The sequence below is a fragment of the Anabrus simplex genome, chromosome 7 (genome assembly GCF_040414725.1).
Source record: "Anabrus simplex isolate iqAnaSimp1 chromosome 7, ASM4041472v1, whole genome shotgun sequence".
NCBI lineage: Eukaryota > Metazoa > Arthropoda > Insecta > Orthoptera > Tettigoniidae > Anabrus > Anabrus simplex.
In genome coordinates, this window is record NC_090271.1 from 72,081,105 (window position 1) to 72,096,657 (window position 15,553).

The 15,553-nt window shown below is 35.8% G+C and overlaps 1 protein-coding gene across 5 annotated transcripts in view; it reads right to left on the reverse strand.

Moving 5' to 3' along the window:
• Acn (Acinus) overlaps positions 1-15,553 on the reverse strand; it is a 333,736-nt gene that overhangs the window by 102,943 nt on the left and 215,240 nt on the right. For all 5 annotated transcript variants that reach the window (XR_010860744.2, XM_067151131.2, XM_067151132.2 and 2 more), the window contains one exon: positions 4,185-4,413. Coding sequence is in view for 4 of the 5 variants with exons in the window: in XM_067151131.2 (XP_067007232.2) it covers positions 4,185-4,413 (229 nt within the window). In the remaining variant the exon portion in view is untranslated. The remainder of the gene's footprint in view (positions 1-4,184; positions 4,414-15,553) is intronic.

Below are 15,553 nucleotides of genomic sequence, written 5' to 3' on the forward strand. Positions count from 1 at the left end.
TCCTGCAGTATTTTCTAACCATAACTGTACAGCGAAACAATGCGTAAATCGCACTTATTGAGAAAATGGATTGCTAGAGATGGACACTTCACTACGGATGGTTGAGTAGTCTTGTCAGGCATGCTCCAAAGAAGTAAGTTTTCCGTAACTGACCTAAAACCTGCACTGCAATACCCCTAGCTCGCTTACTGACGAGTACTTAGGATTTGGATTCTTCATTTCAGGTTAAATGTGAGGAGAAATCCCATCTTGAGCAGCATAAATCTGCAGCTGCTCACATGGCTAGTGTAGCGAGGAGAAACAAGTCCAGCCGCGACAGTAAGCAAACGTTTATTTCTTCCACAGTTGGCAGGCCTGAAGAAAACTTTAACTTCCGCCTATGTCAGGCGTTGGTGTCTGCAAACGTCCCATGGAACGTGCTAAGTAACCTGATGATGAAAACATTCTTGGGAGACATCAGTGGCTACAGTATACCTAATGAAGCCACTTTAAAGAAGAATTATTCGCACCCCGATTACCAGAAGACATTAGATGAATTAAGAGAAGATATAGGCGATCACTATATTTGGAGTTCTGTTGATGAAACAGTAGCAGTCACTTCATTGTGAATGTGGTAGTAGGTAAGCTGGATCAAAATGAACCACATAACCCTCATCTAATTCTTTGTAAAGAAACAGAACAAACTAACAGCACGATAGCCTGCGCAGTGAGGAATGCTTTACACACATTATGGCCAGCTGAGAATCAAGATAGTAAGTTCCTTTTGTTAGCGACAGACAGTGCTGCCTACACGCTGAAGGCAGGACAGGTTCTACAGTCCTTCTACCCGAGCATCATACAAGTTAGGAGCTTGGCCCACGGCCTGCACCGCCTTGAGGAGGAGCAACTTCAGTGACATGAACAGCGTGGTTTCTTCAGTCAAGAAAGTGAAAGTTTTCTTAAAAGCCCCAACATGTATATAGTTGTTCAAAGAGAAACTATCGGCAACACCTTTTCCACCTGAGCCGATACTTACCCACTGGGGAACTTGAATGTCTGTTACTATTTACTATGCTGAGCACCTAAAAGGAATTAAAAAGGTCATCAATGACTTGGATGAAACAGAAGCTTCCTGGCCGGGAATGGCATGTTCTTCAAAGCTGCAGAAGATTCTTCAACTCAATCCTGGTTTTGAAGATATGAAAGTCATCAATTCAGTAATACAGGGAGAAAAATATTCAGGAAAATTACTCTTACAACCTGCTGCATTAGCATTTATGTACTATGCTCCAAAGATGTCATGCTCCGTTGAAAGAACTATTTTGTCATATAAGAATGTGTTACGTGACAACAGGAAATAATTTAAAAACATATCAGATGTAAGGCTTTTCAGGCCAGGCAAATGCCTGAAAAGCCTTACATCTGATATGTTTTTGACATTTTTTGACATGCTCTATTGTAAAAAAAAATTAATTCCCTCCATGGGAATTTAGAATTTTCCATTAGGAAATAATTTATACGAGACAATTTGGTATGTACGTTGTTATTTACTGCAATGCCACAAAATAACTTACAAAGGAGACAGTAATGTGTATTCTCTGTGTGTTTTTATGAGTATGACAATGTAAACTTTTGTGAAATAAGTACATAAATAAATGTTACAGATCTACGAAAACAGAAAATTATTTCTGCCTGTTTTGATCCTGGAGGCAAAATCTAAAATAACCTATTTTAAGAATACAGGAAACCTAAAGTGAAGGTTTATGCCACCTAAAAATCCGGGCCCTAGTGATCACTTTTCTATTGGCGCTCAGTACATGTTTTCATGGCACATAAGTGGTTAAGTTATGTTAGGTGACGCTGTTTGAATAAGAGAACTGAAGTGTTTGCCACAAAATGCGACCTTTGGTATAGTTTTCTTGCTATGTGCACTTGCGAGCTCTCTCGCCGACATTCAAAGGCGATTACATAAAATCAGCTTCATGGTCCATATTGCACTTCAATAGATTCACAATTAAGTATTTATTTACATGTACCACTTTTAACTATTACAAATTGCCTTAAGCAATCATTGTATCGACTAGGTGGAAAATAAATAAATACTTAATTGTGAATTCAAAGGCGATGTCTGGAGGAAAATTTAAAATGAAAGAGGGTAACACGACTTCGTAATAAATAATGTGGCTGATAACAGTTGTTAATTTATTTAAAGATAAAAATTTCATAATGCTCCGTATTGAAATATATCACAATGAAATTGAAATAATAAATAAGGTAGTTCAACCTATTCAATACAAATAAATACAAAATGTAGTGTTGCATTCCTATTTAAATATAAGTGAAAGCAGTACCGGTTTCGACCCCAATCCGGGTCATCATCAGCAGAATAAAACGCAAGAAACAATGCATAGGTAAGAAAGAAATTAAAGATCAAGTCCCCACAAAAACAGTTGAAGAGGCAAAATAAAACAACCTGTGCTATGCTGCTGTTCAGAAGATTGCGCCTTGCTTCTTTTAAGTGACTTACCTTCTACTTCTGAATTTTACAGTGCTAGGCATATGATTTAGTTGTTGATCCTTCATGAAGTGATAATTTAAGTATATGTGAAGTGAACTGATTTGTGTGTTACGTAGAATCAAGTAAGTAATACTGGCATATGGTGCAGTATAAATATATGAAGAAAATATGAGAAAGGGAAGATGAAATGATGGAAATATGTTGTATAAAAGAAAGTAGTTGGATGAAATATGATAAATGTGAAGACATATGAGGAAGGATTTTTCATGTGTGATTAAATAATGAGTAGTTAAGTAACGCAAATGTGGATCAGTGTTAGATTGAGTTGCGGTAATGATGTTTAGAGACTGAATAATCCATAACACATAGTAAATGGCAACTTGGTAATGAACTTGCGAGCTAGGTCATAAAAAAAAAAAAAAAAAAAATTCCATTAACATATAATCAGCACTCATATGACAATTTTGAAGAGAAATGCATATTATATATATGGTTTAAACAGATTTATGTTAAAATAACAGGATATTAATAGGATATATGATCTTAGTGTCTTCTTTAAATAACAGTCTATCACTAATGTGGAGTTAGAAATTTCATCCATGTAGTCCTTATTAACTTGTAATAAAATGATTGAATTTTATGAGATGGTAAGACATAATTGCAACCTGACAATGAAACTACAGAATCTATTTAGGGCAATTTCAACTATATCCAGAAAGATATTTCGAATATAATTGTTTATGATTAGTTTTAAAAAATATATATATATTATGGTAGGTAGCCATTGGAAGCTACATATTTGAAACTGATCTTTTTCTGTGTATGCCTAATTGAGTACGTCTAATTGTCTACGCCTGATATGAAAAAAAAAAAAGAAACAAAATCTTTCTTAATACTGCTGTCAAAAATATTATTCATTCTTAATACCGGTATCAAAAATATTTTATTTCATAACATTTCAAACATTTTATTCATTTACTTTTGACATTACAAGCTCTTGAATGTTTAATACTTTATAATAAGAAGCCTAATCCTCGAAGATGTGAGAAACAATTTGTGATAAGATAGGATAAATTGTATTCAAATAATTCCAATCTATGAAAACTTGTATGAGATGAATTATATATTTAATTTTAAAATGAAAAGCTTAGAGAGAAGCTGAGATTTATATTTTTTTATGTTGAATGCTATGATAGTTAAGATGAAGAGGATGATATTCAACCAATGCTTTTAAAGGAATTTTGTTGTAAATATTGATATTGATAAATATTCGAATTTTCATAGATTTAATTTATCCATCACATTCTATATATTTGAATAAATAATAGTTACTAAGATTTAATTCACTATTATTAATATTATTTATAGATTATAATATTAGTACATAAGTTAATATTATGGAATAGCTAGTAAATATTTGCTGATTTTTGTGGTCGATATAAATCTGAAATGTCCGTGACTATTGTCTGGCGTAAATGGAAGTGCTGCATTGAATAAGTCTCATTCGAACTCACGTAAAAAAAAAAATTAAAATATTTGCTGTAATCCCTGAGATGTTCACCGACACTAGCTGTGGATTTTTCTTAAAAGCTGCGAGATTTGGATTCGGAATGGTGCACAAGTTAAGATATTAAATTTCCTTCACCATCACAAACTACTTACCAGACCATAGAAATAAATACCTTACCTCGATCATCAGTAACAGCAACACTTAGTCGAGGAGCATCTGGCAGCATTACAACAGTCTTTTTTTCAGAAGTGCGTTCTTGGCTGTCTCTTTCTCTGCTCTTCTCTCTATCCCACTTCTCTTTATCATCTTTCTCATTCTCTTTTGGGTCCTTCTCCCTCTTCGAGTCCTCATCTTGCGTTAACTGCACTTCACCTATAGGAACTGGCTTTGCTCCAGGAATTAAGTTCTAGAATAGAAAGAAAACAGACAATCTGGAAAAGGAGAGCTATTCATTTATCGAATCTTACTGCTATGCACACTACAATGAACAGGTTATCAGCTAAGATACAGAGGAATGAAACTCCAAAAATTTAAATTTAAATCAGAATCTTCACAAGATATAACTACATATGTCATTTTCTACTTATTTGCTGTAATGTACATCTAATTAGGCACACAAAAGTAACTTCGCGAATTTTACCAGAACAAACTGTACAGAGTTAAGCAATACAAAAGATCATTTGGAATCTCTGGAGATGATGTTTAAAGGGTAATTAGCTTATGAAAAGCCATACTTCCACCAACGATCGTGCTCAATTGGAAATACAGCATTTCTTAGGTATAGCCCGACAATGTAATTTCCATTACAGCAGGCTTTATCGCAGAGCTAGCATGTTAATCTTATCCAACTCCTCCTGATACGTTTTCCAGAGGCCATTGATAGTGCGTGGACGTCTATTTCTTACGACCCTTTTTTAGGAGTCTAAATGCACAGAAGTCCATGGGTGACCCACCAGGAGCCTTCACCGGAATGTAAGTAAAAGGAATTGCCTGGATTCAAGTTTCCATCTACATTCTCTAAGAACAGAACAGATGAGTCGAAATAGAGGTGTGGCTGGATGCCTTATCTTGATATACCCATACTGGATTTTTCACCTTTCCAATCAGTGCTGGGACATCTGTGTTGTAAATGACTGTTAAAATCTCTTGCTGATAGTATGTAAGAGTTCACCTTCACATGTTTAGCAACAAGGCATTTTTAACTTGCCATTGCAGCACTATCCAGCGATGATCATGAAACCCCTTGGAAAACTTTCCTGGCATTCTTTATATAAAGTCTGTTAATATATATATATATATATAATTTTTTTTTGTGTCTACGGCGGTACTGAATCGAGCGGGGTGTGTTACATCACTAAAGTACAGATATAATTTGTCTAATGCCACAACATTTTTCCCTCTGTCCCCTGCCAGATAGCCCTCATACAGCTTGCTTGCATTAGTGCGACGTTCTGCAATGTACAATTTACAAACTTGAATTAAAATGAAAACCTTTTCTGCTGAGGGTCATAAGATAAGTGCAATGAAAGTTGTGAAAAATACCTAACAGCTATGAAAACATATTACAATATTTAAAAATTAAGAAGGTTCCTCCTATTCAATACAAAGATATTTATTAATGTGAAAGAATCACATATCGTTCAAATGAGGTACTAGTTTCGGCACCAGATATGTGCCATCATCAGCCACAAAGTCAAATCGGGCAAACACAGTAAAACCCTAAAACAACTTTACACACACTATAACATCTGCATGGATGAATATGAAATATGACTTTAAAACAACTTTAAAAACACACTATAACATTTGCACAGATGAATATAAAATAAAATATGGTAGATGAAGTTGCATTCCATTTTAAAATCCGTTAAAATGATGACTCCGTTGTTGTATACCCATGGCGGTTTGTCCAGCTTATATATAACCTTAGTTTTCTAAAACTGTTAAATTATGCTGTGAGATTTATTGTCATATGAAGTTGACACTATGTGTGTTCTGTAGTTTGGTTCCGGAAAATAAACGTAAACATGAACTTGGTAAGATCCAAAGAATTAATTCCCACTTCAATATGGGTTGAGGAACCTGGGGAAGAAATTAGAAGTCGAATTAGGCAAAAGATCGGAAGGAAAAATCAAAAAGAAAAGTCTAGAAAAACCCAGAGAATACTAGAAACGAACTCACCTTGAGCAGCCTGAGTGATCGGCGGACAGAGATGGACTGATGGATGCAATTATAAGGTTAAGGGGCGAGGCGTACGGGAGGAGAGGGGAGGGGTAGAGGCGGAGCAACTGTCACGGAGCTAAGGTGGAGCGGAAGGATGTGGTAGTGGGGGTAAATGATGTGGATATGTACTGCGTATGGATTGAAAGATCGAATTGTTTTTAGGTGGTCTAATATTTCTTAGCCATTTAACTAAGAGATCGTAAAGAATATTAGTTTTCTCGGAAATTTCATTTAAATTATAGTTAGGGTTGAAATATTGATCGCAATGAATGAAACAATTTTCGACGATGTTCATAATTGGCCCTTTGTTTCCTATTTGAAGTATTTCAAAATCATGTTCTATATTAGTAAACTTATGATTAGAGTCGTGAATGTGTTGGCCTATAGCAGAAAACTTGTTATATCTTACCGCGTTGACGTGCTCTGAATATCTGGTTATGAAGTTGCGTCCTGTTTGTCCCACATAGGAGGCGCTGCAGTCGATACACTTGAATCTATAGATTCCAGATTTGGAAAATCTGTTAGAGGTGTTGACTGATGTTGAATTATGTATAATTTCTGAGGTCCTTTTATTAGTTCTGAAGAAGATTTTTACGTTGTGTTTTCAAAAAACATTGGTGATTTGATGGATACCGTTGTTGAATGTAAAAGTAGATGAAATGTTAGTTATAGGTTTTTCTTTAGTGAGAGTAGTCTTGGGCCGGTGTCTAAATTTATTGATTATCTGTTCTATAAATGATCTGCTGTAACCGTTGAATTTGGCGATTGCTCTTATAGTGTTGAGTTCGCTATTGAGGTCTTTTTTAGACATAGGTATCGTGAATGCACGATGAACCATGCTATTATACGCTGCACGTTTGTGTGTTTGAGGGTGTATGGAATCTTGACGAATAGTATTGGCAGTTTGTGTCTGTTTTCTGAAAATTCTATATGAAAGAGCAGATGGATTTCTGAGAATAGTTAAATCCAGAAAATTAATTACTTTATTATTTTCGGACTCAAGTGTAAATTTGACGTGGGGGTCAATATTGTTTAGTTCTTGCAGGGTAGAGGTCGCATTCTTGATTTCTTCATCCATTATAACAAATGTGTCGTCAACATATCTGGCCCACATGAGGATGTTTGGAAAAGTATTGCTATTTATTTCTGTATATTCCAGAAAACCTAAATAAATGTCCGCTAGAATTCCCGAAGCGGGTGATCCCATAGCCAGTCCATTTTGTTGATAGATGGTTTCATCGAATTTAAAGAAATTATTGTTGATGACCAGTTTCAGAAGAGAAATAAAATCTTGTATTTCTAATTTGCTGAGAGAGCTCTGTTTGTTAAAGTTGTCTTCAATAATGGAGAAAAGTTTGGTTGTGGGTATGCTTGGATACATATTTACTATGTCGAAAGAATGAAGGTTATGGTTGGGTTGTACATTAAATGACTTCATTTTTTCAACTAGTTCAGTAGTGTTCTTGATGGATTTTTTAGAGAGAAACTGATAGTTCTTAGTTAAAAATCGTTGAACAAATTGCGCAATTTTATATAGGGGGCTGGGTTTATAGTTAATAATAGGCCGGATAGGGACGTCAATTTTATGTATTTTAGGGAGGGCTTTAACTGTGGGTAGACCTGGATTCATATTTAATAGTTTTGATTTTTCTTGATCTGTAAAAAGAAAAGATATATTCTTTAATGTTTGTTTTAACTGTCGCTGTATTTTCTGTGTAGGATCTTTATTGATTATTGTAAATGTGCTGTTGTTAAAAAATTCTTTGGTTTTAGATATGTAATTAGTTTTGTCCATGATAACTGTAGTATTTCCTTTATCCGCTTTTGTGACAATCAGATCGTTATTTTTAATTTTCTTTTTGAGTTCCGCGATTTGTTTATGTTCGGAAGTAAAATTATTGGCATTAGAATTGATAGGGGGATTTCTTTTATTTACTTTATTAGAACTGAACACCTTATCTAATTTTCTTTTTACTTCAAATCTAATTTCGTCTTGATCTTCTAGCGGCATTTTATTGATTGTAGCTTCCGACTCAATCATTAAGTTAGTAACTGCGTTTATTTCGTTCATATTAGGCCAATTATGCTTCGGACCCTTCGCTAAAATGGCAGTTTCTTCCGTGGTTAAAATTACGTTTGAAAGATTGACAACAGGAGGATCTAAGTTCTCGATTGAGTTTCTTTGCAAACTAATTTCTTTGGGCTGAGTTTTTGATGCATTTCTGTTCATTTTTAATGCAGCTAATATCTTCTCTAACGTAAACTGTTTTTGTGAGAGTATGTCAAACATTTTATTATTAACCTGATTTAGAAATAAATTCCATTGAATGCCAGGAAGCAGATTGGCTGCTTCAAGGTGAGCCTCGTAAAGTTTACTGTTTAAAAACGATTTTTTCTTATATAAAAAACAAAGTTCGTGTTTCAACCAAATTTTGTTCGTTTTTTGTTGGGCTTGGACGGAATGTGGTGTGGTACGATGTTTTTTGAGCGTTCCTTTCAGAAACTTCGGTGTTAAATTGTGCATAATACATTGTTTCAAGAAGCTAATATCTTTGCCCAATTTGGCGACTTTAATTTTTAAACCCATATATTGATAGGCTTTTCTTTTTTACCTGGTAGGAATTTTCATTTATATTTAGAAATTCCATGATCCGTATTGAAGTGGGATTACAATATTTAAAAATTAAGAAGGTTCCTCCTATTCAATACAAAGATATTTATTAATGTGAAAGAATCACATATCGTTCAAATGAGGTACTAGTTTCGGCACCAGATATGTGCCATCATCAGCCACAAAGTCAAATCGGGTAAACACAGTAAAACCCTAAAACAACTTTACACACACTATAACATCTGCATGGATGAATATGAAATATGACTTTAAAACAACTTTAAAAACACACCAAACTACAGAACTATAAACTACAGAACACACATAGTGTCAACTTCATATGACAATAAATCTCACAGCATAATTTAACAGTTTTAGAAAACTAAGGTTATATATAAGCTGGACAAACCGCCATGGGTATACAACAACGGAGTCATCATTTTAACGGATTTTAAAATGGAATGCAACTTCATCTACCATATTTTATTTTATATTCATCTGTGCAAATGTTATAGTGTGTTTTTAAAGTTGTTTTAAAGTCATATTTCATATTCATCCATGCAGATGTTATAGTGTGTGTAAAGTTGTTTTAGGGTTTTACTGTGTTTGCCCGATTTGACTTTGTGGCTGATGATGGCACATATCTGGTGCCGAAACTAGTACCTCATTTGAACGATATGTGATTCTTTCACATTAATAAATATCTTTGTATTGAATAGGAGGAACCTTCTTAATTTTTAAATATTGTAATCCCACTTCAATACGGATCATGAAATTTCTAAATATTTATGAAAACATATGCACGGGGGACAATAAAAATATCAAAGTATTAATGGAGATCACACTCTTTCTAAGACAAATGTTAGTAGAAGCCTTTTATTTTGGAGCAGAGGGTTATTAAACATTATTCTCTTTGACAATGAATTGGAGGTTGCACGCGACCATGTGCAAATGGTGGCCACCATTTCAAATCAAACAAAACTTCAACCAAATTAAGTGATCGAGTTGAAACTCGAAGGTGCGAATTCAACATCTGTGACCTCTGCGTGCTTCAAGATGCGGACAGCAAGTCCACTTTCTGACAAATTTTAATTTTGTCTTCATTAGTAAGGAATTTTACAACTTTGAACGGCTGATATACTTCTTCGTTATTTCTACTTTCTTTCCTCCTTTCTCCACTTCCCAAAGTATTTTACATATTTCTTTTATAGAAAACTGCTTTGGCTTCTTTTGATCCATATTGGCGAAAGAGTTAACTGGCACACTAATACACACGTAGCTTCACGAACGAAAAATAAACAATGAGCGTGTCATGGGACATGAATAAACAAAATGCAGTACAGAGTGTAGAGATGTGAAACCGTAACGTTCATGGGTTGATAGTAAATGTGGCGTTTCTACCCACCAATAGCGTTACTTCTTACGTACTGGTTACTTTGAAATCGATATACAGCTAGACCAATCGCATACATGTATGGAAAAAGGCTACCAGAACTGTATCCTGTAATCCAATCTGCGCACCCCAATATTTGAAGACACTGTTATTAATAGAAAATTGGCTTTAATTTGCGTTTTATGTATAACAAATTAATCCTACATAATGACATTCAGTACTGGTACACCAAAACTGAACAACATCTTCAAGTGCTGTAGGGTAGCTGTTGTAAATCATTGTTCCTCTGTTGATAATATGTAACTTGGTAGTGGCCTGTATCATCAGTTTTCATATGGTAAACAATAAATTTTAAAGTAATTAAGCAAGTGGATCGTGTTAACACTGCAGCACAGAACGCTGGACTTGTAACTGTTCATGGTAGACTGGATCTTGCCTTGTGCACATCATTAACAGTTCCGTCAGCTTTCAGATGACAACATTCAATATTCATCCAGTGTTTATTCATGCCATGCTCAAGGCCTTAAGGCATTACACAGTGACAAAAACTTTTCAAACCATTTGTTAATTTGTAAATTTTGTAAGAATGACTTTTAAGCACCATCACGTATATTTCATCCATTTAATGTCATTTAATTACTAATGGTCTATATTTTGTATTATAATATCTATATATCTTTGTTCATTTGACCTATTGTGGCTGATGATGATGTCCCAAGACATCGAAACTGGTCCCTCATAAAAATGTTGTGATCTTGTATTTTGTATTGATATAAAGTGGATCATTTGTACTCTCCTTCTTCTTCTTCTTCTTCTTCTTCTTCTTCTTTTATGACCACATAGGATCACTTTAGTCAGTCCGTCGTTCAGGTCTCTTTGAAGGGATTGTTCGGGCTTTGCGGTCCTCCCAGTACTTCTTCAGACGCTCCGATCTTCGTGCCCTTTCCTCAGTTGAAAATGTGCGTGTTGTTGGTTTGTTTTGTGTAAGGGTAAAGCGGAGGTTTGTATTCTTGAGTTTTGTATTCAATTTTATCTTATTTTTGGTGTCTTCTGTTGTAAGGCCTATTTCCTTCAGATCCACTCTTACTTCTCTGATCCATTTACATCCTGTTGTGGTATTTTTTGAGACGAGATTGTGTTGTACTAGTTGTTTCAGAAGTCTCGAGTCCTGCATCCTCATGATATGTCCAAAGAATCCCAGTCTCCTCTTACGCATAGTATCTGTAATGGGTTCTAGCTCTTTGTACACGACTTTGTTAGGTATTAACCGCCACTGTCCATCTTTCTGATATTTTTTGTTGATACAGGTTCTTCCAATCCTCCTTTCAATTTTCTGAAGTCTGTCAGTCTTTGATTGTTTATTCAGGTAAAAGAGTGTTTCTGCTGCATATGTAGCTTCCGGTTTTATAACTGTGTTGTAGTGTTTTATTTTTGTATTTATTGATAGACATTTCTTTTTGTAGATATCCCATGTTAATTTTTGTGCTTTAGCTAATCTATTTGTTCTTACTTGGATTGAGATTTTTTCATTTAAGTTGTGTGTTATTATTTCTCCAAGATATTTAAACTGAGTTACTATTTTGATTTTATTACCATTACTCTCCTTCATTGTATGTCATTCCCCTGATTTGTAATGGGGTAGTTTCACCTGTGTGTTGTATAGTGTGTTGCCGCCTGGTACTAGCTGTGTAAGACACGTTGTGCGTGTGCAAAATATGCGGCGATCAAACCTTTTTTTTTAACAATGTGTTTTATGTAGCACTGACACGGATAGGTATGGCGACTATGGAATAGGAAAGGGCTAGGAATGGGAAGGAAGTAGCCATGGTCTTAATTAAGGTACAGCCCCAGCATCTGCCTGGTGCAATTAAAACAGAATGAATTTCAATTATATTTTGAAGGACAAAGTTGTTAAATATAAGCAAAAAGGCTACATTTTAATTTGTTATACAAAGTTCAAAATCCGTTACAATGAAATATTTTAACACACATTAAATAGGGAAAAGGGAAGGGGCCCAAAAATAATTTCACTATTCTGAACATTTTGTTATTCTGGAGTTCATTATAAGGGCATTTTACTGCATTAAAAAAAAGGAATGTACTCACTGTTTGCAGTCCATATCTTCTGACATATCATCTGACTTGCAGGTACAATTTATGGCACAGAGAGAGTTTTGTTCAAAATGACCACCAGCAGCACCAGCAGCTTCTAAACAACACTGATGGCGCCGAAGTGCAGACTGAATTATGGCTGTCAGTGTATCTAGCGTAATGGCAGCACATGACGCAACAAATTTTTTAAGTAGCCTATTGATTGTAGCTGGTTTGTTAGATTTACAGATCAACAGACACAGTTGTGGCAATTCACAGTACTGTTAGGTTTGAGTTCTGCCTCGTCAGACTACATAAATTTCCCTGCAAATTCCTCATCACAGTGAACAACTTGCTCACAACCATCCTTCGATCCCGGCGTCCTCGCTCATCGCATGTAGCAGTCTTGGAATGAACGCTTTCCACTATGCACCCTTAAGAATGTGCCTTACATTTGACCAGCTCACCCCATTTTTGCGTGCTCCCTGGTTCACAGATTTTTGCGATGATCGGGTGAAATGTAACACTGCAGCACTGAACGTTCATAGTTGACTGGATCTTGCATTGTGCACAGCATTAACAGTTCCGTTGGCTTTGAACTTCTCACGAACACAGGCTACTGTTCATGTGTTGGTGGCCATGTTCCGAACTCTTTCTGCCACTGTCGCTGAACCTCGTGAATGTTCTCATACTTCCAGAACCACTTCAATACAGCCTTGCGTACCACAAATGATAACATTAACTCAGCCATTATTGCTACTAGACTGTCTTCTGCTGTATTGGCGGGCTCGCCCCAACACTTGCAAATGCAAGACACAAACTGCCAGTGCCACCAACCCACAGCAAATTTAACAGTTACACTACACTTCCGCACGAGATTAGTAAGTGAAAGTCTCTTCATTTTATGTAAATTGTGATCTGTTGGAAGCTGGCACTGAATTGTGTTGGAATGTTTTCTTGTTGCATACAGCCGGTCACTTGTGTGCTTATTGGGAGTGTGTCGTACAATGTAAACCAAAATCAAAGGGATGTTCCCACCATTTTACTTCAAAACATCGAACAATTAAACCCACTAGACAAATCTGATTCCGACAAACAAGTATAGTGATAAGAAGATTTTAACTCATTTTACTAAAGTCTGCATCATTTAAAACATGAAAACAATTCACACCTGTTTTAATGTAGAACTGTAGATTCATCATGTGCTTGTCAATAGAGCATCAAGGCCATACCAGTGAAACTTCATGCTATCATATTACAGATCATGATCAATACAAGGATTTTTCGATAGAATAGATCTAATGTATTTGAGAACAGTCCAAATGAACTTTTAAACATAATTTTAGACCTGAAACTTTATAACTTTGATCTGATGTGAGTTTATCACAAACTGTGTTATACAGACTTAGAAATAAGTAGTGTTTTAAATATTATTGTATATGCTGTTTTATCAAATAAGATTTTTCAGCAGCTGAAGATGGCCTCTAATAGAGACCGAAATCCGTACTGCTAAATGTATTTGTAATTTAAATACATCAGAAATAAATCAAGTATTGATTAGGTGGGAAATCCAAGTTCGTAATTGTGATTGCTGGAACTATCAATACGGGCTAATGAAACTAATAAAATATGATGTATATACGACGGCAGATGGGAAAGTAACGCACAAGAATTATTTTTCCAAAATGTTTAACCTGTACCAAAACCAAACAAATCACAAATAAACTTACATCATTGACCTACTTTTCTACGTAGTCACCAAGCTTCAACACAATTCTCCCATCATAGTACCAGTTTCAACATGCCCTATACGTAGAAGTCCATTTGGCTGGGTATAGCCATCTGTGGACTGCTGATTTCACTTCTGCATTTGTCGCAAAGTGTTAGCTAGCCAGGAATTTCTTCATGGGACTAAACAGATGAAAGTACGACGGTGCCAGGTCTGGGCTGTATGGTGGATGCAGGAGCACCTCCCACCCAAGTTTGGAGAGTTTCTCATAACACGAGCAGCAACATGGGGACGGACATTGTCAACATTAATGTTGCGGTGATTGTCACGAAGGGCACGACACAACTTAACCAAAGTTTTAATGTAAGGTGCAGCATTCACAGTGGTGCCACGTTCAGCAAAGTCCACCAATAACACACCAAATATATCCCGGAAAACTATCACAACCACTTTCCTAGCAGATTGAGTCACTTTGAATTTTTTTTGTACTGGGGAACTCCACATTTCCACTCCAAAGAGGCCTGCTTGGTTTCGGGTTTGTAGTGATATGCCCATGACCATCACCAGTTACGATTCCTTTCAGAAAGTCGTGCACTTCTCCGGCACAACGAGTTAATTGATCCATGCTTATCATTTGTTGGCCCTTATGGTTGTCTGTCAGGTTCTTCGGCACCCAGCGGGCTTCAACTAACTGAATTTCAACATGTCATGAACAATGACGTACACCGCACCATAGGAAATGTTACGCGTCTGTAATAAGGTTCGCAGGTGCACACACCTGTCATTCAAAATTGCTGCCTCAATGGCGCGGACATTTTGCAGAGTTGAAGCTGTTACCGGCCGCCCGAAGCATGGGGAATCACTAGGGACCTGAAAAATTAGCATCTATTTGTTTCAAAATTAAAATCTATTTTTCCAAAATTAGCATCTATTTACAAAGTTAAAATAATTGCATGGTATTAAAAATTTTAATAATTCCAAGTTTATGAAGCGCAATTATTGTCCATGGTTCACAATACAAATTAATTGTGCAAACGAAAGCATTGTCAGTACTTCGACATTGCTTTTTTTCAAACTGCACCGTCTGTCTGTAACCACTGTGTTGTAATGAGACAACATGCTCTTGCTATCTACACTGTTCGTTGGGGTCCACAACAACTCAAAACAGTATTTAGCAAATATGCTGAACTCTGTCTGAACTGCAGTTAATGCAAGCATGACATCATATTTTTCACTTTTATCTCGGTTTGAATTGCATGTTTCAGAAAACAGTAACCAGACCACATATCTGTTACTCCAAAGAATTTCTCAAGCTCATTTAATTTATCAGCATTATTCAAAATTATATTTTTTGGATACCAAGCTTGAGAAATTGACACAAAATGCTTATGGTTGGGGTCTATAGCTTTCAATGTGGCTAGCTTGCACTGTGAAGAATGAGCAGTTTTGACAAATGTGTCTCTACATGCAGCCTGCTCTAGCGGAGAGTGCTTAATCAA